This window comes from Myotis brandtii, unplaced genomic scaffold, assembly GCF_000412655.1.
Source record: "Myotis brandtii unplaced genomic scaffold, ASM41265v1 scaffold810, whole genome shotgun sequence".
NCBI lineage: Eukaryota > Metazoa > Chordata > Mammalia > Chiroptera > Vespertilionidae > Myotis > Myotis brandtii.
In genome coordinates this window covers 1,684,220-1,708,632 of record NW_005371274.1, presented here as the reverse complement: position 1 = coordinate 1,708,632, position 24,413 = coordinate 1,684,220, and the positions used below count along the sequence as shown (strand labels likewise).

At 41.0% G+C, this 24,413-nt stretch overlaps 1 protein-coding gene across 2 annotated transcripts; it reads right to left on the bottom strand.

Annotated features, from left to right (window-relative positions):
• Positions 1–9,695: 9,695 nt before the first annotated feature.
• On the bottom strand, positions 9,696–24,407 carry CEP55 (centrosomal protein 55kDa). Of its 2 annotated transcripts, XM_005884048.2 has the most exons (9): positions 24,277–24,407; positions 23,585–23,769; positions 21,555–21,821; positions 18,920–18,991; positions 15,989–16,139; positions 14,459–14,772; positions 13,194–13,265; positions 12,101–12,226; positions 9,697–10,569 (listed from the first exon to the last, which is right to left on the bottom strand). In XM_005884048.2, the coding sequence occupies exons 2-9, from the start codon at positions 23,765–23,767 to the stop codon at positions 10,369–10,371; spliced, it is 1,386 nt and encodes a 461-aa protein (XP_005884110.1). In that variant the 5' UTR covers positions 23,768–23,769; positions 24,277–24,407; the 3' UTR covers positions 9,697–10,368. The 2 variants fall into 2 exon arrangements, with proteins under 2 accessions (XP_014387072.1, XP_005884110.1); XM_014531586.1 differs by lacking the exon at positions 21,555–21,821 and having other exon boundaries at positions 9,696–10,569.
• Between the last annotated feature and the right edge of the window lie 6 nt (positions 24,408–24,413).

The window sequence follows — 24,413 nt, the reverse complement described above, 5'->3', positions numbered from 1 at the left end:
AGAAACATCGATGAGAGAGAAACATCGATCAGCTGCCTCCTGCACATCTCCTACTGGGGATGTGCCCGCAACCCAGGTACATGCCCTTGACCGGAATCGAACCTGGGACCTTTCAGTCCGCAGGCCGACGCTCTATCCACCGAGCCAAACCGGTTTCGGCGCTTAACATATTTTTAAGATAATTGAGTAATTAAATAGATAAATGAAGAAAAGGAAATTTTGAGGTATTTTGTGTTCTCCAGATACCTCTCTCTGCTACCTAAGGCATGGTCCTTGGGGAATCTGTTGGAAAAATGTGTGGACAGCCAGGAGGGGAAGAGAGAGCCATCACCATGTTAGTATTCTCCCCAACACCCCTTGCTTGCCCACACACAAAAAGATAGAGGAAATTAAATGCAGGGAGAGAGGAAATGGTACACAAGAGAAGTCAATTTTGAGAGAAGCATAGTTGGAGTAGGACCTGTTCTGAGAATGGGGTCCTTCCTTTTCTGGGAAATATAAGCCAAAGTGATGTAGGTCTCAAAAAGGGAGAAGAGACATGTGAGAGAAAGGGGGAGTCCAATGAGGGCCAAGTCACCAAAGCTGGGACCATGTTGAGAGGCTGGGAAGACACACTAGGCTCTGAAGGATGCACTCAGTGGTCCATTTCCTTTGTGCTGCGCATGTTCACCAGCCAGCAGCCAATAGCAGCCTCCCAAGAAGGGATCCAGGTGATAATGAAAGAGGCTTGGCAGCACCAGGGCCCGTAGAACCTAGGGAGCCGGGTTGATGGGCATACTGTAATGGAAGAGCTCGGCTCAGGAGCTGTGTGTGTGCCCCTGGGCACAGCCATCAACCAATTGGGCCTCAAAATAAGGTCTAGAAAACTTGCCAGCCAGGCTTTGGTAGAAGAGTCCGGGGAGGCCTCGACAAGCTGCTCTACACTGCCCCCACGTGGCATTTGGCTACAGTGACCATTGTCCCGCAAAGCTCAGGTATCCATCCATCCATCCATCCATTCATTTTTCCTTCTTTTCATTAAAAAATACTGGCAAGCACTCTGCCCATTGTTGAGGACTCCATAGCAAATGAGATATTGTTCCTGTCCTAAAGTGAAACTCACAAAACATACATAGATAAATAGAGGTCTCAGACAACATGTCATGGGAGATGGGTGGGGAGAGTAGCTGGCTCTCCTGGGCGTCCCAAGCGGAATCATTCAACAGACAAGCACCGAGTGACACACAGAAACGAACCGGGTGGATGGGGCAAATACAAACACAGGCGGTGCATGGAAATCACCAGAAGGGGACGGTGGACATGGGAAAGCCAAGGGAGAAGAGAGCCATTCTCCACCCATAGGTTCACTTCCCCTTGTCCAGGCTTGTGGGCGCCCGACAGGCACTGTCCCTAGGAGTACGGGGCAGAGACTGCTTTGGGGCATTGCCTTTAATCGGCTTTCTGGGCTTTTCTAAAGAAAAAACCCGTTAGAGCAGTTTCTCGACTCTCTCCTCCAAAATGAGGTTTCATCTGGGAAAAGACTAAACTCCAAAGCTTTAAAAAATTCCTTCTGTCCCTGCATCCTAAGCTTGATGGCTGATTTCCTCTTTAGTGCCACTTTAATAGGGCCTTTGCTTCTGCAGAGGTAAAAACCAGAGTTGAGTCTTAAGGGGAGAGAAAGTGACAAGTCAGAACCAACTGCAGTGTCTTCCTGGGGGCCTGGCATGTCTCTGAGGAGTGTGTCAGCTCCTCATTTCAGAGGGAGGGGAAGAAAGAGACCTGGTCCATGTCTAGGGGGCAATGACAACCTGAAGGAGCAGAGCCACACGGAGCAGGCGTGGCCAGATGGTACTCGCAGCTGCACCCTGACCTCACTCAGTGTGGCCGAGTGACACCCAAATGAAGAGACTGGGCCCCTGCTGCTGGTGGGGCTTGCATGGTGGATCTTTGGATTTCTAAGGATGAAAGCACCCTGGAAATGGGACCTTGAGACATGGATTATACGCCTATTCACACGCATGCACACAATATAGAAATGCTGCTGGGGGAGGTATGCACACTTGATGGCTGTCCTTCTGGACCCCGTTCTGTGACTGGAAAACTTCCAGCATGATGGGTCTTGCCTCCCCAAGGTCAAAGGCTTGACACTGGCTTCCCTAGCCCCTTTTCAACAATGCCTATACCCTAGGCGAGTGGTCAGCAAACTGCAGCTCGCGAGCCACATGCAACTCTTTGGCCCCTTGAGTGTGGCTCTCCCTAAGCCTTAGGAGTACCCTAATTAAGTTAATAACAATGTACCTACCTATATAGTTTAAGTTTAAAAAATTTGACTCTCAAAAGAAATTTCAATCGCTGTACTGTTGATAGTTGGCTCTGTTGACTAATGAGTTTGCCGACCACTGCCCTAGGCTTAGCCAATCAGACACCCGAGGCAGACTTGGCCTCCAGCAGAGGGCATTGGGAAGCTGGGGCTGCATAGAATCCATTTGGGGGTAAGGGTTTAGGGCACAGTTGTGGGTTTTTGGCATCCAGTGGCCCACACCAATGGCACGAGTTGAACACAATGTCTGGGCCCTGGGGTGACGACATTATTCGGGACTGGAAAGTCTCCAAGACCAAATCTCTGACCCTCCCCTCGGAGACCTGTGTGTTACATAATGGCCTGTTCTGTTTAATCCAGCAGAGTGGGTTTGTGTGTGAAGTTTGCTCCTCCCTGTGCGAATGTTTTTCTTAACCTCAGAGCCCTCTGGCCTGGCTTTATCAGAATTCTACCCCCGCACCCCTTGGAAAAACAGTCTTAACTGAGCATTCTCTGAATACAGGCACCGGGTCCTTTCCTCCTATAACCAATGCAGTAGCAAGGTTATATGGCCTGGCTAACTTTCTCCTAGTTTATTTTCCCTTTCCCCAAACAACATTGCAAAATCACCCATTTCAGTCCTGCCAACCACGTCACCTCCCCTTTCTCCACCTCTCCTGCAATTCCTGCTCTTTTAAAACTGCCAGCAAGATGTTTTCCATGGCCCAGCATCACCTGGCATTGAAGAGAGATCCCCGAGGGAGGGAGTGAGCACATGTGAGAAAGGTAGGGTCAGCGACTTCCTTGCCAAGGAGATGGGGTCAGGGCCTGACGCTAGCTGCCCCTGCCAGACCAGAAATTAAGAAATAGCAACACCCTGGCAGAAGTTGCTGACATAATGCTTTCTCTTTTCTCATAACTGGTGTTATAAGAATTTATTCTCTATATTTTTATGTATGTAACAGTTCTCCCCCCCCCTTTCTTTTTTTTGGGGGGGAGGGGGAGGGTAAAGAAATGAGATTTTCTGAATTCAGTTTTTTCTAACTCGTTAAAAATAATAATGACCCTCATGTTACTCCTGTAAATCTTGCAACAATCTTATAGAGAAGGTGAGCAGCACTGTGAGTATCTTCATTTTTCAGTTGAGAAAACTGTGACAGGGCCCTAACCGCTTTGGCTCAGTGGATAGAGCATCAGCCTGCAGACTGAAGGGTCCCAGGTTCGATTCCAGTCAAGGGCATGTACCTTGGTTGCGGGCACATCCCCAGTGGGGGGTGTGCAGGAGGCAGCTGATCGATGTTTCTCTCTCATCGATGTTTCTAACTCTCTATCCCTCTCCCTTCCTCTCTGTAAAACTCAATAAAATATATTTTTTTAAAAACTCTGACAGGGAAGTATAATTGTCAGGAGTCTTTTGTTTACAACAAACAGGAATTCAACTCAAAATTAAACAAAAAGAAGGAAGAGGAGGAGGAGGAATAGGCAGAGGGGAATAAAGAAAGAAAAATAAAAGAATGTACTGGCTCAGATGAGCAAAAAGTCTAGTAGATGGATCCAGCTTTCAGCACCCCAGGATCCAGGTACCCAAACAACATGTTTAGGCATCTGTCTTTGCCTCCTGACTCTTTTTTCTGAGTGGCTTTATTTCAAGCACCTATCAGTCCCCTTGTGGGATCACAGAGGCCACAACAATTCTTGTCCATTTCCTACCAACTCAGCAAACTCTTTTCTAATACTTTGGGCAAAATTCCCAAGGATGGCTCTCATTGGTTGGGTTGAGGTCACAGGCCCATCCCTGTAATCTGCACTGAGACTGAGGGAGGGCAGGCTCTACAGAGAAAAGTCCAAGGGCCTGAGACCAAAGATGGGGAAGGGATTCTGAGTAAGCTAAAACAACAGGGGGAGGGAGGGGGAGGGGATTAGGTAACATAGAAGTGGGCACACCAATTCAAAGCCAGGTGTGACTTCAGCATCTGCTGTAACTTCATCTGAGGTCCATGAATGACTGAGGAGATCTGGACTCTAGTTCTGGTTTCGTTACTAGTTAGCTGGTTTGACCTCACAGACTTAACCACTTAGAGCCTCATGTTTCCCATTTGCAAAATAGAAATAGTCATACTTGTCCAATCTCCCTCATTGAGTTGCTGTAGGAATCAAATTAGACCTTGAATTGCAAGCACTTTGAAGAGTCACATATAAGGTATTATGTTATTCCTATGTATACCTTCTGTTTGTTTTGTTGAAATTAGCTTAAAACCCTCTATATTTTCCTAATTCCTTGTATTATTTTTCTTTTTAAAAACTCATTACAAAAGTAATGCTTGCTATAAGCAATTTTAAAATGTAGAGAAGAAAAACTAAAATTAATTTTTAAATGACCTATAATCCCAACCATCCTTAAATAACTATGATTAACATTTTTATATAATTTCTTTCTTGTCTCTTTTTCTGTGTGCATGAACACATGCCAATCAGTAAAATGGGCATAGTAGTACCTGCCTCACGACACTGTTGAGAGGATCAAATTAAATAATGCACGTAAAGTCCTTAGCATAATATCTGTAATATGGTCCTCTATATATTTCAACCATAATGGTGATAATCCTTGCTGATAAAGTGCTTCACATATTTGGCTTCCTTAATTAAACTTCTTAAAGACTATATATCAAACTACCCTATATTTTTGAGCCCCTGCCTCAGCCACCATCACTGTGACGCCTTCTCTGGGCATGCAAGGGACTCTCGATGCTTCTAGTCCTGAAGATGTAGTTTTGGTTAAAGTCCTAAAGCCAGGCTGAAGGTATTCTAAGTGGGTTTCCAGAAGTCAGTTTCCTGAATGAATGCTCTACATATGTTGCTGTCACTGATCAAATGTTTACTTGATTTATGGCCACATTCTTGAAGTCTGCTGTGTAATCTCTTTTGCACCCATGTTTGCTTAAAGGTTGAATCATACTTCTCGTTCCTCAATGATTTTACTGGAAATTCTGAAGATAAGAACCAGGTGTGTTTTGTTGTTGTTTTAAATCCTCATCCGAGGTTATGTTTCCATTAATTTTCAAAGATAGAGGAAGTGGGGACGGGAGAAAGACAATCTTTCGGTGCGTGGGATGACGCTCCAACCAACTGAGTCACCCAGGGCAAGAGCCAGGTTTGTTTGTTTGGTCGAAAGGTTGAAATCATTGTTTTTAAAAGGCCCTTATTTACTTGCTCTACAAACATGTATTGATCACCTCCTACAAGCCAGGCCCATTTAAGAATGAGAGGTGGGAAGGGGAGACAATCTCTGAGCTGAAGAACCTTACAGTCTGTTGCGGGTGGGGTGTCTGCGGGGAGAGAGTGGCAGGTCAGTGAAAGATTATTATAAAGTGGAGAGAAAAAGGCTGCATCCGACTCTTGGAAGCCCAAGCTGGTGAGGGAGCCGGTGGGCGTGAGATGAGTGGCAGACTCCCGCCCATCAGACTTCCCCAGTTCCCTTCCCTGACGTCCTGGGGCAGCACAGGGTGGAGATGAGTAACCACACACTGTTTCCTAGGCCGGGCAGGTGGTCCTCCCCAGCCACCTTGCAGGATGTGGGGCCCTGAGACCAAGTTCCGACCAATAGGAGTGGGGGAAGAGTGCGTCACTTCCGGCCTGCGGTCTGCTGCTGGTAGGGGCTCCTGCCCGCGTCTTCACCTCTCCTTTCCCGCAGCGGAGACCTTGGAGGCCTCGCGTTCTGGGTGGTGCAGTCACAAGATGAAGGAGGTGAGCAAGACATGACCCTGCACCGCTAACCGTGGAGACTTCAGTGCTTGTTGCTGGGGCCTGGCTCGGCTCATCCGAATGCCCTGTGTGATCAGTTCTGGTCAATGAGAGGTTAAGGGGAGTGTACTGAGAAGTTTCTGGATGGATCTTTCCATTTGTAGGAAACTTCCTTTTATTGGATAAAAGGAGAAAGGCATTAAGGAGTGCTCCTTCAGTATTCTGGCTCGCTGTCTGCTTCTTGGTTTTGAAAAAAAAGTCTCGTTAGCTTGGGATGTTGGGAACTTGAGGCAGTCTTTTCGTGAGCATGAGGAGGGGACAAAGAGAATTATGGAGATGACAGCCCAGAAGCTAAACGTTGTGACACTGTTCATCTAAATTAGGATGATCTGATTCCAGACTTTTAAAACAAACAACTGATGATCTGATGATGCCAGTCTTTTCTGTTATTTGCATCTGGATGCATCTGTCACTAGTTGCAAATGAGGATGAGGACTGTGGTTCTAGCAGGGATGGGGAACCTTTTTTCTGCCAAGGGCCATTTCGATATTTATAATATCATTCACCCGCCATGCAAAATTACCAACTTAAAAATTAGCCTGCTATATTTGGTCAAATATTTAATTAACTCTCCCCTAATGCCTTGGCAGGCCCAGACCAGATGATTTCTTGAACCTTAAACAGCCCACGGGCCAGACGCTCCCCACCCCTGTATGGATGAGTGAAGTGAATAGAGGTTCTTGGAAATAGGTCATGTCACTGTCTTATCTTCATTCCTGTCCACGCTATAATCATGGTTTCTTGGAAATGGGGGGGGGGGGGGGGGGGGGGGGGGGGGGGGTTGAACAGCATTTCCCATCTGCAATGTGCTTTCACATACATTTTCTGGCTTTATGATGGAAAAGTATAAAGTCTAACAGCTCTTTCTCTAGAGGCAGACACGCTCGAGTTCCAGTACTGGCTCTGCCACTGTCTTCGCTATGTGACCTGAGACAAGTGAATTAGCTTTCTAAACCATAGCTTCCTTATCTCTATAATGGAACAGTTATATAAACTCCCATATAGTGTTTCTGTGTGGATATAATGACACGATACTTATGAAGTATTTTGCTAGAATCATGGCACACTAGCCAAAGTGTAGGAGCTCTCACAACCACTGACTTTGGAGCCTGAGCCTCCCTCACTCTCCTGCAGATCTACTGTGTGACCTTGAGTAAGACACCCCCCTCTCTGGGATTCTGTTTCATCAGGAAGTCAAGGTTAGACTAGGTCAATGGGTCTCAATCTTCAGTAAAACACCAGAATGCCCTGGAGAGCTTGTAAAGAATGCATATTACATGCTCCCTGTCCCCCAGACATTCTGGTTTAGGAAATCTGGGGGAGGCCAAAGAATCAACATTTTCAACGCACTCTAGAGGTGAGGTGGACTTCCTGAACCAAAAATGCTAGAGTGCATGACCTCCCAGTTCCAGTCCAACTTGGACACTCGCTCAGCTATTGGGTTCGGAGAGTAGAGAGTAGCAAGGACATGCTAGCAGCCAGCCAGTTCGGTTGGGGAGGGTATTCAAGAAAACTACTAGTAGGTGGCAGGTGGAAAGGACGGTTAGAAAGGGTCATAGTCACTCTGTGTCCCTCAGACAGGTGTGTTTGATTGGGCTGGATTTGAGAAGAACTCAGACCTGAGAGCAGGTAGGACTGAGCCTGCCTCAGCTTCCTGCCTTTCTCAGCGGAACTAGCCACTCTTTTTGCCCCAATCAGATGCTTTAAACAGAGGTTACAAACTGGAAATGTTTGTTTGGCTCACATAGTAGTAATTTTTCCCAACATTTAGAGAAGTTTGGAGATTTCACATTTAAAACGTCTAGATTTCTCTTGGAAAATCTGAAAGTCTAGTCACATTGGACTCATCAACATGGAATATTAGCTGGAGCTGAGCAGCTGCGCCCTCTTTGGGTGAAGGCGTGCATTTTCCAGTCTCCACAGTCCAGCTGGCTGGCTGGCTGGCTGGCAGGCTTTTGAGGTAGTGCCTATCCCTAACAGTTGCCCTGGGGCAACAGCAGAGAGCTTCCTATTGGGAAAGTATGGAATTGCCTGCACTTGAGGATTATGGACATGATTCCATACACGATGTTTTCACCTACGCGTAAGAACATTAAGAAACCAGAGTGGAACTCTGCTGTTTATCAGATTGTTGTTGAGGCTCTGGACCTTCACGTTACATGGTTTCTTTATGAAGGCACACTAGAGGAGTCTCAGTACCAGGATCATAGTAGGGGCATTTCTCTTGAAGACCAGCTGTATTTTTAAGTCTTGTGAATGGTGTACAGGATTGTTTCTCTGTGCTAATAACTACAAAGCTCAGCACCAAGGTCAGGGCTCACCTGTCAGAAGCACTCCATGGCCTGCCTTGGAGCTATTATGAGTGGCTTCATTTTACTTCTTAGTCTTGTTTTCCTCTTGCTTTTTCGTACTTCTTTTTTATTTTATCTTAGTATAAGAGTTGTATCTTTGAAGAGTCAGACTTTCAATCAATATTAGAATGAGGCAAGGTTTAAATAAATAAACTGCTCTATCCTACATATAAATTCATTATAGCACTTCCTATAGTGTAGTATACTATCTCTTTAGATTTTGGTCTCTTCTAGTATATTGTATTCTATTATCACTGTGTCACTAATACCTAGCCCAGAGCCTTCTATACATAGTTGGCATTTAATAAATGTTTGGAGCAGAAATTTAAGATGTCAGAGGACCCCCATAGCAGGAGTCCATGGAACCAGGTGGAGGGATTTGAAAAGGCAGAACTATTCAGATAAGAGGGATGGAGACCAGGTAGTGTGTTCTGTCATTTTTCTAACTCAGACTCCAGTTATGGTATTGCTTAAGTATATACTGCGTTTGGAGAATTCATAAAGGCTTCTGGCCTGGTGGAAAGAAGATAGATGTTGAAGTTGACTTGGAATTTGAGACCCAAGAATGTCTTTTTTTTTTTTAAATGATTGTGGGGATTTTGCTTAACTTTTCTGAGCTTAATGTAGGTTTTGGTTCCATTGTATCCTCACCTTACTTTACACTGTATGTTAATCTGTAATCTCTCTGGTACTCCTCTCAGGGTAGAAATCTTAGAATATTTATATACATACATGCTAGACATATAAAAACTTATTAAATAATTTTATTTTTTTCTCATTTATATTACTAACAGTGGCCCAGTGTTAAGCATATTGGAAAACCCAAATAAAAAATTTTTTGGTTTACACAAACAAGTATAAAAATATATATTCAGATAAGCAAACACATTGCCAGCGTTGAGTGCCAAAAATAAGTAAATAAAATACCTGCAAATTAAAATGTGAGGGCTAGATGGTTTTGTTAAAATTCGTTTTAACAATTTTAGCTGACCAACATGTGCTAATGAAATTCAACTTAGTTATAACTGCCCTGCCACTATGGCTCAGTGGTTGAGCACTGACCCATGCACCAAGAGGTCACCAGTTCGATTCCCAGTCAGGGCGCATGCCCAGGTTGCGGGCTCGATCGCTGGTGGGGGCCATGCAGGAGGCAGTTAATTGATGTTTCTCTCCCATCAATGTTTCTCTCTCTCCCTTCTCTCTCTCTAAAAATCAATAAAACATAATTAAAAAACAAACAAAGCCCTAACTGGTTTGGCTCAGTGGATAGAGCGTTGGCCTGCGGACTGAAAAAACAAACAAAAAAACCATAAAGTTAGACCCAGTTAATATGACAGAAAATATTGGTGTGTGTGGCTACTTAGAAGTATTCCTTAAGCAGAATCTGCTTTGTGCTTAGAACATAGGTAGGTTTACAGTTTCAACAGTAAACAGCAATAAAGACCAAGAACATTCCCAACCTGTCTAATAACCATTCTATAATAGCAAGGGAAAAAAAGAGAACGTATCACCATCTTTTAACAATGGACTCAATTGTAGGTATATTTACACATATCAAGTGCTTAGATAAAAGTGCTAAATAAGACAGTAAGATACTTGGTTAATTACCTTCGATTTTTAAAAACCCACAAACACAAAATATTTGCTTGCCTGTGTATAGATTTAATTCACAAATAATTACCTGAACTATCTTTTCTTCATCAAGTATTTTAACAGTGCAAAATGTTAGCCATCTCGGCATACACTAAGGCCTAATATGAACCATCTCAGGTAGGTATCAGTGCCGAGGAAAATGCAAAGCAGCCCAAAAAATACAGTAAATCACTTTATGCCAGAGTCTCGAGGGTAGACAGGCAGATGAAATAAAGAATTCAAAATGTTCCTTCACTAACATAAGATACAGTATTGAATCTCTTGATAAAAAATAAAGAACTCTTGCTACTGTGAACAGTATTCAACATGGACGAGCAGATCTCGATGTTCGGTGACTGGATACTGGATATTGCACTTGGGACATTCCACCAGGCTCTCATTCAGTGCAGCTGTGGGACTTTTTGGTGAGGCAACTTTTACTCTGTTTTCAGTCTCTCCTTGGAAAGTGACTAATGGCTCTGTGAAGGCAAGTTCAGGAAGCTGCCTCTGAAAAATAAACGTCAAATGAACACCATTTGTATGTAAGTTGTAGCCGCTCCACAGATGCAACTGCTTCAGCCCTGCAGACAGGTTTTCTTTGGAATCTCTGCTCATCAGTATTGTGGTGCTAACATAGAAATTACCCAGATTACCCAGGAAGTACCGGGGTTAGGTGTTTATATGGACAGTTTTTTAAAAAAATGCTTAGAGCGAATGTAAAGGTAGGCCTGTGTGTAAGGCTGACAAAATTTGCTAGTCTTATGTAAGAGGAGCGCTTCAGCAATAAAGAAGTACATGGAATTAGGAGCAGCACAGAATGCAGATCAAACAAGTTATACACAGAAATGACTAATTGTATAATACCTTTGAGACTTTCCTTTTCCATGTTTTCTGAGGAACTTAGGATAGTAAGTAAAGCTTAAAAATGAGGATTTTACAGCAGTTTATCATGACAGACAGTAGGAATACAAAGAAAGTACAGGAAAATAATGGATTCTTTTGTATACCCTCTGGTTTCCTATATTTTGAGAAAGTCATTAACAGAAATGAAGGATAAATTTCAAATATTATAAATGCTCAAAATAAGCAACATACTAAAGGATAGAGCCAAAAATATATTTTCTTTTATTCATAAAGAAGTTTTTCTCTTGAAAAGTGAGGAATTCTATTTGTAACATTTCTCCATCTGAAATACTCAGCAGTACTAGGATGATATGTAAAATATGTGCTATGGGACACACACAGAAACACAGACACCAACAGGTCTGGTCTAAAAGCCTATTATAAAAAGGAAAATAGGTAAGTAAAAAACCATTTCCTCTTAGAACCAATGTCATTTAAAGGTTTTTCTTTTAAATGATTGTGTGTTCCCAAAACAGTATGGTGATTACCAGAGGGAAAAGGGGGCTGAGGGAGGTTGAAGAGATTAAAGGGGGCATAAACAGTGATTGAAGGAGACTTACTTGGGGTGGTGAAGACACAATACAATATACAGATGGTGCAATACAGAATTGCACACCTGAAACCTATATCATTTTACTAACCAATGTTACCCCAATAAAGTCAATAAAAAAAGATTAGGTGGTCAGGGTAATCCACAAAATGTGCTTAATTCAATATACTTAAAACAGTATTTTAACAGTAATAGTCCATGATCCCTGAAAAGAGCATTTCTTTCTTTCTTTCTTTTTAAATAGAAAAACAAAATCCCCTCCTTTGCTCTTTTCCTTCTCCCAGGCCGGGTATTTTTAGTGCCTCCAGAGTGACAGCCCAGGGTGAGTGGGGGATGGTCCTAGGCACCAGTAATGTAATGATTACCAAGAGGCACATAGTGTCCCTCTTTCTAGTGCTCTGCTCTGATGCTCCAAGGTCACTTGCTTTAAATGAGGCAGGGGCTCTGCCTGTTGATTTGAGAAACAGCTGTTCTTTAAGCAGTAGCCTCCTAGTTTGGGAACTGGTTGGTATATACTAGTAAATGGAAAGAGGGCAGAAAGAAAAAGAAGAAAATAAATTTTAAGTTGAACCATTCCAGACTCACCAAGGATTCCAGTTGTATTATTTGACTTCTTGCTTTTCGAAGCTCTTTAAGAATTACATGCAATTGATGCTGCACATTTTGACGGTCAAGTTTTTCATTTTCGAAGTCTAAAGTACATGCCTGAATCTGGAGAAATGCCCAAAACAAGATAGTTACAACTGGTATAAACTGTATAGTTCTTGACTGGATACTTGCACTTTTTAATTAGCACAAGAAGCAAACATTTGTTATACTATCAGAGCAAGAATTCAACTGAGCACAGTGAGATGTGGAATCTAATCAACAAAATAATTTAATAAACAAAATAGAAACAGAAGCATGGATACATAGAACAGACTGACAGCTCTTAGAGGGGAGGAGGGTTGGAAGGCTGGATGAAAAAAGGTGAAGGGATTAAGGAAGAAAAATATATATATGACACATAGACACAGACAACTGTGTGGTGATAGCCAAAAGGAAACAGAGGTGGGAGGAGGTGGAGGAGGGTGTGGGGGAGGGATAAATGGAGATGGTAAAAGACTTGACTTTGGGTGGTGAGCGCACGATGCAGTGTGCAAATGATGTTTCATTGAGTTGTATCCTTGAAATCTGTATGGTATGATTAACCGATGTCACTCCAATAAATTCAATAATAAAACGAAATTAATTTTTTTTAAAAAGAAGTTTATGGTGGAGGACTTGGTTGACCTAAGGAGCAGAGCCAATACCTGAAGCATAGGTATCCTCCCCCCCGCCCCCCCACTTTTTTTATGTGGAAGGGGGAGAAGGGAGAGATGGCTGCTCCAGGTTTGGAATGTATTAAAAACCTTTGGTCTACATTCTAAGAATAAATGGTGTCTCTTTGAGTTCTGCTTGAAGTCATAAGGTAGCCCTATTAGGGAGATTCCATTAGGCCACAGTAGAAACTACAGAAGCCATTTGGAGAAGAATAAAATTTGCCAAGGTGAACATCTACCTGTCAAGAAAATTGCCAGCCTCACTTCAGAGCCTGACAACAGGCTTTCAAATGGTCCTTCACAAAATAGTGTAAAGATGAGAAAACTTCCATTTTCTAATGGGTTAAAATGAATTTAGAAACAACCCCAGTGAGTACCTGTTGTTCCAACAGAGCTACCCTCGTTTGTTCCTCTTGGTGCTTTAACAGAGATGTGTAAAGAAACTGGATCTGTAGGGTGTAAAGACAGACAGTGTTGCCACAGCCAACCTTTTTGTCGCTTGACCTGGATGCATGAGCAGCTCACTAGTCTCACAGCTCTAACCAGAACACCACCTGCTCAGCTGAGTGAGTCACTCCCGCTGGCTGTCTGATGGCTATTCATGCCAGCAGCTGAGCAGTGCCACCCAGGCTAAGAGCTCCCTGAGGCACAGAACTCGGCAGTGGCCACACCCACTTTCCAGGAAGTTCTGACATCTAATCTAATATTTCTGAATAGGATAACAGCTGTCAGTGCCTCACCTCCTTGGCCACATAGTTGGAGCAAAATTCTCAATCATTTATGTATAACCTTTCACAAATAACACTGCTTGGTAGGCAGAAGTAAGCATGGTGAAGACTAAGATGGCAAATGTTACAAATGATCCACTCCCCGTCAGCTTTTGGAGGATTTTTAAAGTTACTATTCTAATAGTAGAAATCACTAGCAAAACTCTTTTACATTCTCTCAATTGACCCTCACAAAAGCCCTATGATACAAGAAGTATTAATCTGACATGTGGTTAACCTGCAAGTCAGAGATGCTAGATGATTTGCCTAAGGCCACACACATCCTAGACTAGAGACCAGGTATAAACTCCAAATACTGTCCTTTCCATTATTCCGTGCTTTGCTAAGCAAAATTTAGCTTAATGAGTTTCTGTCAAAGTAGCATTCAGTTCTAATAATCCAAACTCAGCGCCTTCAACATCCTGGCATAAAGCTAGAGAATGAGAACACGGAACGTGCCACGTGAATTAACCTGAGCACGGTATCATGGTTAAGGCCCTGGGATCAGCCTGATTCCCCTCTTGACATCTTTTGGCTTCTCACCATACTCGCCTCCTCCTTTCTCAGAGCCTTTGAAATGTACGAGTTCCTCTGGCTGCAGAGAATTCCCATAGTCACTCACCATGCTGGTTCCTTCTTGACATCAGGTCTTTGTCCAAATACTATCTCCACTGGCCCCCAATTTCTCTTTGGCATATTTCCCTGTTTTCTTTAATTTGTTTATGGTCTATTTCAATTCTAAATATGAATACCCACAAAGGGAACAGGAACTTTTGTTCCTTCCTGGTTCCCTAGTGGCTAAAATAGTCCCTGCACTTAGTAAGTATGAGAAACTTGAATTATGAATCATGGACAACCTTATTGGTTAGGCTTACCTGAGATAAGAGCTCTTCAGATCGCTTCTTCTCTTCTTCAAGTTTTCTCCTCGTAATATCATTCTCTTCCTCGAGCCTTTGTATTTTTTCTGTTTTATGCCTATCATCTTCCAGATGTTGTACATCTGCCTTTCTTTGTGAACACAACAGTTTATTTAAGTCATGAACTTCTTTTTGGGTTTCTTCATATTTTCTTTGAAATTCATGAAGTTCTAAATTCAACTGAGTTATGGTTTGTCGTTCAGCCTCAAGATCTTTTTTTGCTTTTGCCAAGAGATGGTAGTCATGCTTTTGCTTTTCTTCTTGAAGATAACCTATGACAAACACAGCAGGGCATAACTCACTTTATGAAATATGTAATATTCCTGAAAATATAAAGATAAACCCGTTTCTATAAACAAGATCACATTATTTCCTTACCTTACAAGATGAGGAGTCAAGAGATAGGGCTGATATTGATAGGACAAAAATAGAAGTTCAGGTATGTTATTTGAAATGACAACACTAATAACTAGAAGAACTAAAAAATAGTAATATAACTATTCTATGGAGAGGAAAAGTCACTAATGTCTAAAGAAGATAAATCAACAAATAGGGACATAAGCTAATTATTTATAGGTGAGATAATCACCCAAATTAAAAAACAGAAATGTTAACAGTAGCTGCCCTGATAGGGGGAAACAGAGACAGGATGAGATGGGAAAGGTGGAGCAGGACCCTCCTGTACTATTACATTATTTTAGCAAACCATTATTACTTTGATAACACACACACACACACCCCTACCTATATTACCAAAGAAAAAAATTAGACTTAGCCAATAACTAAAATCCTACTTTCATGTATAGTAATTTTGTCCCCTTAGGGATAAACAGCTTTAAATTATCTCGAGACATTCCTTTTATATTCTTTCTAGCATTAGCTTCATTTTAAAAAATTTCAAATATGGAGCTCCAAGATTATGAGCCTTGCCTGTGCTTTGCATGGGGTTTCTCTTCTGTCCCTAGCTTGTCACCTGTAAAATGAGTAATGATCTTTCTGCCCCACCTCTTAGGGTTCTTGTGAAACTCAATTGAAAGCAATGTTAGGGAAATTGTAAAGCACATGGCAAAAAGCATCATTCATAAGAAACTTCATCTCAATTCTATGGTGATATTCAAATGATTGTAGTATCACCTGCAAAATGTATTCTTTCTCCTGGGATTGATATGGTAATTGGTGACAAGGCCGGCTCTGGGAGGAATGAGGTTGGAGAAGGGCTTTAAAGGAGAGGAGGACATGCACAGTGGAGAAAATACAGTGTGCCTTGGAGCTGCCAGGTTTCCCCTTTGCCCTGTGTCTTATGCCCTTTTATCAGAAAACAATGGAAAATAAGACAGAATGGCCAAAATGGTATTTCTTCAGAACACCATTTTAATAAGACTTGCTTTTTACTCTCTAACACGTATCTATAAAAATCTAAATTTGAGGAATCTCTCCTTTGGGAAAATGCTGGCAGGCCTATTCCAAAAAAACATATTATACCAGTACCTTCTGATTCAGTCCTTTTTATCTGCTGTGGGAGTGAATGAGCAGCTGTTTCCGATTTCTGTTCCAACTCATAGATCTTTGCTAAAAGTCCTTTTACGTAGACCTCTCGCTGCTGATCATACACAAGCCATTGCTGATTTTTCTCTAGAGCCTCAATGTGAAAAGATACAAAAATCAGTGATAAGCGTAATAATAATATTAAAAAGCAAAATCTTAAAATGGGAAGGGAACCCAAGTGATGTAATCTTTTCCAGCACATAAAAATTCTTATGACTCACAGAGTAATTCCCTCCTTAGTTCCAAATGTATAAAAATAACTGCAAAACTGTCTCTGGCCAACCGAAGATTTGAGATCTGGCTTCCTGGCATAACGGTTTGGCTCAGATAAATTCATACAAAAATTCTCTACAAGTTCGGATGTTTCTTATATCCACAAACCCTTCGTAATAAAGCTGTCATAACTATTTCTATAATCTTACAAGTTCTTAATCTGTGCCCCTTGTGTCACAATTCATCCCAGACCTGTTGTAATTTGTTGTTATCAGTGGTTGAAGTAGCAGCCAGGATGAATAACTTCCTATCCTTCAGGGCTGCCAGAGGAGATGGCACAGAGTTCTTGAAAAAAAAAAGTCGCATGGTATAACCTCACTGAAGTAAAACACACACTAGAATATGTTTTCCAGAGTGCTCAGATCTTTCTGAGTCACCCTTCATTTGTTACAGGTGAACTGTAAAAGGAGGGGCTCCCTTCCTCCACAAGCTGGCATCTCACTCTAGAGGGGTGAGATGGGGTAAGTCCTGAGACACACACTGGAAGTTTTTGATTATATATCAGGGCATCTTTCAGGTAAGAATTTCTATTCTTTAAAGATACAGGCAGTTAAGCTGCATATCCAAAAAAGTCTGGATATATTTACTGGGGGGACTGAAAGAGAGCGCAAAATGGGATAAGATATTAACAATGATAGAATTGGTAAAGGGTTAGGGGGTGTTTTATGTACCATTTTCATACTTGTCACTTTGCTGTGAATTTGAATTTTTCCCAATAAAAAAATTAAAAATAATTATTTATCTTCTCTAAAGTCTATATTTTAAAATGAGATTTTTTAAAAAAATGAAGAGCAAAACAAAATTAAAAAAAAAAAAGAAATGCCTATGGAAACTGCCTTTTAGCTCTTTGGTTTGATTTAGTGTGAAAGTTGCTGACATCATCAGTGTTCACATCATGAACTTCATGGAATTATTTCAAAATGTCGGCTAGATCTATGTGGTAGCCGAGGATTGATACAGTTAGGCCTTAAGAAAGGTAAACATAGTTTTTTAGGGCTTCTTTTAGCATAACAAACGCTCATCTTAAAGTAGGTAGGCAAACTTCCACAGAAGTTTTGCAGGAGCTTTGAGGAGGGGTACAGGACTAGAACTGCTGAGCTCTCTCAAAAGCTGAATAATGTTGAGTGTGTGTTGATTATGAGGAGTGAGATTTCTCTATTCCTGCTCCTGCTCCCTAAATCCTCCAACTACAATTTTTCTCCTGCTCTGTAAGATCTGCAGATTCCAAAGTGACAACCAGAGCTAAACTCCTCTTGCTTATCAAAGGTAAATTAATGGTTCTCAAAGGATGGCCCTCAAACCACCAGCAGGAGTAGCAACTGGAGCTAGTTGGAAATCCAGAATCTCAGGCTCTACCCCAGACCAAGATAATGAGAATCTGCATTTCATGACAGTCCCCCAGATTCATATGCACATTGGAGTCTGAGAAGCATTGCTCAGTCTAGATCACCATCTGAAGGTGAGGTGGGTTGAATTTTACTCCATTTGTCTAAAAGCCTTTCTAAGTAAACAGAGCAGAGAAGTACAATGTAATCCTTAAATAATCTGGGGAGATAGAACAAAACAAAAAGATTGGATATAAGCATGTAACATTTTAAAGTTCAAGTATTTTGCTAAAGGAGACACTAGTAAAATGCACACAAGATTCCATTCAGTCATTCTTTCAACTGTTCTAGATGCTGGGGATAATATGTGAGACAAAAAAAAACAACAACTTATTTTGATAGTTAAACACTATGTTTCTTCTTTATTTTAGTTACCTCTATGTAAATTACCTTGATAAGGGTACTACAGTACCCCACTATACAGACGCTCAACAGATTTAAATTATTCTTTTGAAAATTAAACAGACTACAAGGTATACTTGCTAGATGAAATAAAACAGGAATCTTAAAAGCATACTTATATCAGGGTAGACATACCAGTAATATTTCTAAAATCAAAATGCCTACCTAGTGGCCTAATAATTAAATCAAGAATTTCATACTTTGTATATCTAATCTTAAACCTTGAAAAAAAATACACTGTGAATAGTAGTAGTCCTGTGTCCTCAATTTGTTTAATTTCCAATGAAACCTACCAATCCATTTAAGACATAAGCTTAAAATAATATGACTTCACCATATATTGAAAATAACCTTGTATCAAATTCTAAAGAAAAGAAGTAATGAGTATACAAAGAATGTATTTTCCTTTTCAAACTATGAAAGCAAATCCTGGTTCTAATGGAAGAATTTCAAACTAGAGTACATCTTGCATGGATAAAAAAAAGAGAGAAGAAAACTTTAAATTACATTATAATAACAAAATAGCTGGGCAAATTAGATTTAGGCAGAGAAGGGGTATTTGCTGCTGAGGTATTTGGTAGTGATGGGTAATTTCTAGGACTGTCTAGCCTAACAAGACCATGATTAGAGGAACTGGGCCTGTTGAATACCTGAAAAGAGACTTAAAGGCAGTAACCTAGAGAGATGGAGAACCACTCAGTTCTCCACCTCAACAGATTTTTCACGGCATCAATGCTGTCAAATTCCATGAAATTTAAGAATAAATGAGTTAGTCCCTTTTAGCCACAACTTAACAAAAGGAAAAGGAGCTTACATCTTTCAGCTGTATTTCCATTTCATGAATATTATTCATTGGTGAGGTACAGCAGTGAATTTTAGTCTCAGTCTGTAAATAAACCAGTATTAGTTAACATCATAAATGTAGTAATAGAAACTTCCTCATTATACTTCACAGGGGGATCCCAAAATCCAGACCTTATACCTCATGCAGGGGGAAGGGTACTTCAGACCTTCTGCCAATATCCTAAGCGCATTGGAAACCTTGAGATTTCATATCTAATTGACTTCTGAGGACCTTTGGACCCCAGGATCACCGGAATAGCCCTTAGTGCATATGAGTAGCCCAGTGGTTTCACCAAAAGGAGACAAAATAAAACTGGGCTATTTAAATGAAATCTGGAAAATAGTAAATTGTCAAACAAAAAAGTTGATTTCTAGAATTACGTTTATATTAGAAACAATTATTATTAATTCACATAGATTATATGGAACTCAAAACATAACTTGTCTTTTTTTCTTCATTTTCTCATAAAGGGAAAAAAGAGGGGAAAGAGGTTGTTAGGTCCCCAGACTAGCCAACATAAAAAGCTGCATTCCAGTCTTCACTTGTGTGAATGCTGGCAGGGAAGCTTGAAAAATATTTTTTCACCAAAGGTGCTCTAGACACTGACCCTAATATAATATGCAGCCCTTTCTCACTCTCAGTTTGGTTCTTTAGGTGGAAACTATGACAGGGATATGTCACCAGACCCCTTTCCCTCGGCCCTGGGCACACTGTAGATGAGTTTCCCAGCCTTCCCTGTGGTTAGTGCGGCCACGAGACTGAATCTGTCCAATGGGATGTAGGCAGCAGTGATATATGCCGATACGAGGCCTGGCCCCAAACCCTTCCCCAATTCTCCACAGATTCTCTCTAGTTCATAACTTTATAAAAGGGATTTGATCGCCCTAACCGGTTTGGCTCAGTGGATAGAGCGTCGGCCTGCAGACTGAAGGGTACCAGGTTCGATTCTGGTCAAGGGCATGTACTGGGTTGTGGGCACATCCGCAGTAGGGGATGTGCAGGAGGCAGCTGATCGACGTTTCTAACTCTCTAACCCTCTCCCTTCCTCTCTATAAAAAATCAATAAAATATATTTTTTTAAAAAAAGGAATTTGAGGGAAGACTCCACCATAAGGGACAGGAAGGGTGGGGAAGGAGAAGGAACCTGGATCTCTGAATGACTGTGTGGAGTAAAACTTCTCCATTCCAACCTGCACTAGACTGTGACATGAGGGAAAAATAAACATTTGTTGTAGAAAACTACAATTTGGAGGTGGTTTGTTATAGCAATTAGACATGCTGAATAATACAGAAATTAATAGTGGATAGCCCACATAATGATAAGAATACATTTTTTAAATGATCATTTCTACCAAAATTTGCATTTCCATCTTCAAAAGTGGAGAAACTAATTCTTTTTTTAAAAATATGTTTTTATTTCAGAGAGGAAGGGAGAGGGAGAGAGAGATAGAAACATCAATGATGAGAGAATCATTGATTGGCCACCTCCTGCATGCCCCCTACTCGGGAGGGAGCCTGCAACCCAGGCATGTGCCCTCGACCAGAATCAAACCTGGGACCCTTCAGTCCACAGGCCGATGCTCCATCCACTGAGCCAAACTAGCTAGGGTAAGAAAGGAATTCTTAACCGTAAGGAACGGTTTTACCACCCACTTTGGATCTGACTGTAATGCTTCATGAGTTTCAGCTCTGTGGAAATTCTCTAGAAAAACTTCACCTCTTCGAACTCATCTATAGAAACACTCAATTGCCCATCTATTATGAGAGTACACATAAATGAATAGGTCTGATGGCTCTACTCTAAAGGGTGGACAAGTACAGAGACCTTAACAGCATGGAGACATTATATCTGAAAGCTACAGATTTTCTTCTACAGGTGGTATTAATAGCTGTAGTATTAGTATTATTCAGGTGTTCAAATTTCCAAAAGAATCAAAGCCCTGATCAGTAAGAAACCATTTCTTGAGCACTTACTATATGCCAGGCACTATGCAACTTACGTAATTACTACGTTTAGTCTCCAGTATTCTTTCCTGATTTTACTAATGTGAAAATTGAGGTTTGGGAGAGAGGTTCGAATTCTAGCATTGTCTCTAAGACTAGAGAGGTTGAGGAATTTGTTCACAGTCATAGCTAGCCAGTGGCAGAACCAAGATCTGAACTTAGATCTGCCTACCTACAATCCTTGCTCTTTCTGTGTAATTGCTAAACCAACAAAAGGGAAGGAAAAGCAAGCATAGTTAAGAAAAGCATACTTGATAATGTAACTTTATATCTCAAATATGAAAAATAACAAAAATGAAGCCTATCGTGATGAAACATACTACAGGAAAAAGAGCTCAATAAAGTGTTCTTCGCTGTCTTACACAGTGGATTCTGTATTCTGAATATTCCCTTGGGCAAAACAATGGTGTGGGGCACGGAGGAAGCCATAAAAAAACTATAACTATTTATAGAGAGGGTTCCAGGCTACAAAAAAAAAAATGTAACCTATACTGTACTGTTTCATCATTTGACAAGCATGTTTTCATGAACTAATTCTTTATAAAGAATTACCAATTGTGTCAGAAAGAAAGAAATTATAATTGAAAGAAATTATTAGTACCTGTGATGCATGAAATGGTTTGGTTTCAAGTTCAGTGGTTGCAGGTGCAATAGACAACTGTTTTTTCAATACATCTATCTCTTCAGACAAGGATCTCAACAGCTGTTCCTTCCTTTCGCCTTCCTTTGTTTTCTCTTCTAGCTGCTCAAGCAGTGCGGTAGTACTATATGTGGCTTTCAGCTGGCCTCTGAGTCGCTCTATTTCTTTGTCCTTCTCTGTGAGATGATAAGCATTCTTCTCCCTCTCAGCTTCAAGAACTTGAATTGTCTACATATAAACTAAGAAGAATCTTAGAGCAAAGCCAGGTCAAACTTGAAAGTGAATGATATACTACAACAAACATTTATGAAGTATTTATTACATATCAAGTCAGCATTATACTAGATACCAGGGCCAAGGTCTTATGCTCAGAGAGGTAAATCAATACATTAATGCAATATGGTAAATGCTGTAGTTAAGATACATATAAAGTGGACGAGACACGGATACAGAAAGGAGAAACCAACTTTGTCAAGCGTGGCGACAGAAAGCTAAAGAAAAACTGGCTTTCACATGAGGATCTGGTCATCATCCCTCCATCATATGAGTCCTAACAATCCAAGGCTAAAAGTTAGTCACCCATGCTGATTGATGAACGTGACTTGAAGCAACAGAACCTAAAAATTACAGAATGTTTACACCTGGATAAAAATGCATTCATTGACTTGCTTTTTGTTAATAAATGATTTAGTATCCAATCTATAAAGTGATCATCAAAGGAATGTACAACATTTTCAAGGACTTAAAAGATAAAGAAGGCATGGATGTTATACTGCTCTGGCATAAGGGAGAAAGCACCAATAGAGATAATTGAAAAAGTTAAAAGAATGACTTTACAGGCTAACAAGGTTAAAAACATCATAAAACTAAAAACTTCATGGGGTGGGGGGGGAGAGGGGGAAATGTAAAATGGGGAAAATTGAGTTGAATGATTGTGTGAAAATGATGAAGGGTTTTAGTTAGCTACAAGCTTACGATAAGGCAGTAGTAGTATGCTAGTTACAAAAAAGCCAATACAATTTTAGGTTTCCATGGGTACAGCATCCAGATCAGTGGCAATAATCGTACCATTTCAACCTGTGTTTGCCACTGTGTACAGCACTGAGTACATGATTCAGAAGGAAAATGAACATGCCACCACGTGTTCAGGAAAGTGACAGGGTGATAAGAAGCCAGAAAAGCTGCAGAATATGGGGCTAGTCTACAGAAAAGTAAGAGGAAGCAAGGTTTTCTTAAATATCTGAAAAGCTGTCAATTGGATTAAAAGCAGACTTGTTCTGTGTAGCTTTAATGGGCACAATTAGAACAAATGGGTAGAAGTTACAGGAAGTTTAGTTTCAATTGATTATAAAGGAACAGAGATTTGACACCAGTGCTTGTCAAAAGTGGAATGACAAAGAGATCTCAGGGAAGCTGTCAGATTCTTTCACCAGATTGGAAAATAATCTTCATGTGACAGACCACTTCTCAATGCTTGAATAAGTATTTATCTCAATATGTGTTGTTAAAAATAATAAACCATTTGGTTTTATGATGTGCCTATAGAATAGAATTTAAATAAACCCAACCAGTTATTTTCTAACTTTAACAAGTACTATTACAAAATAAATTAAAATCAAATTAATGATTACATTTTAAAATCTTTCCATTTTTAATAAATTCCCAACTGCTTTACTGACTATGCCACAACAAACTGAAAATTAGGGAACCTGAAATATAGTTTAAAAGATGCAAAATGCCAATGTACGTAATGCTATGATCTCAAAAGAACCTGAAAACAAAGATTACTTAAAAAGCAGCCAATATACACAATAAAATAGGTTTCTAAATACTCATACTAATATCCGAACTCTATTACTTTGAAGTTAGACATGATTTTTTACATTTAGTAAACTAACAGAAAAGCTAGATTATATCATTATTGGGAAAACAGTGTCTCATTTCCTCCCATAAAGCTTACTACAATTGAAAGGGTTTTTAAGGCCATTTACCTCCAAAAGTCTGTGTCTTTCTTTATCAGTCAGCTTTGCTCTTCCGCCTGTGATTTCATCCACTGATGTTTGTAAGGCTGCAGTTTTCCCCCTAAAATTTTCTAATGTAGTTTCTGATTTGGAGTTACTAGACTTTGACCGCCATTTACTTTTAATTAAATCTTTGGGGCTTCTACAAGACATCTCTGAAATTGTAAAAATAAAAACACAATTATAAGTCTGAGTTTTAAACGTCAAATCTCAGGTTTGAAAAGGTAAAATAACCTACTTGCTAAGTACAAGAACCTTTCTATTGAAAAGAAGCGATATGGCCAAACCACTGGGGACCTAACCTTGAATTCTGCCTGTCACCCTCAGGGCCTAAGAGCAGGTGCCTGGAGCGACGTGAGACAAGCTGGACAGGTGACCCAAGAAACCTTTCAGCCCGGCCCAGCGCACAGGCCTCGATTCCAGGCTCCGCACCTGCAAGTGGAGGCAAATCTTGGGAAACCCTCACATAAGGTATCAATCACATGGGGAGGCACACAGGCAAGGACAGACTGCAAAAAAGAGGCGCGCTTTTTCTCTCTAAAATGAAGATGCTGTAGACTAGACAAAAGCGATTATTAATCGGCAAAATGCTAAACTAAGCAAAGACCTCGGCCAAGACACCTGGCCCCTGCGCCCGCCTGTAAGGGGCTGGTAATACGCACCGGAAAGCTGAAAGGAGGGAGCCAAACCACAACGGTCGCGAGGCGCCCAGCCGGTGCCAGGCACGAAGCAGACGCCCGGAAAGGGGGGCTTAGATCGGGCGGGGCGGGCAGAGATGGAGTCCGAGCGGAGGTGAGCG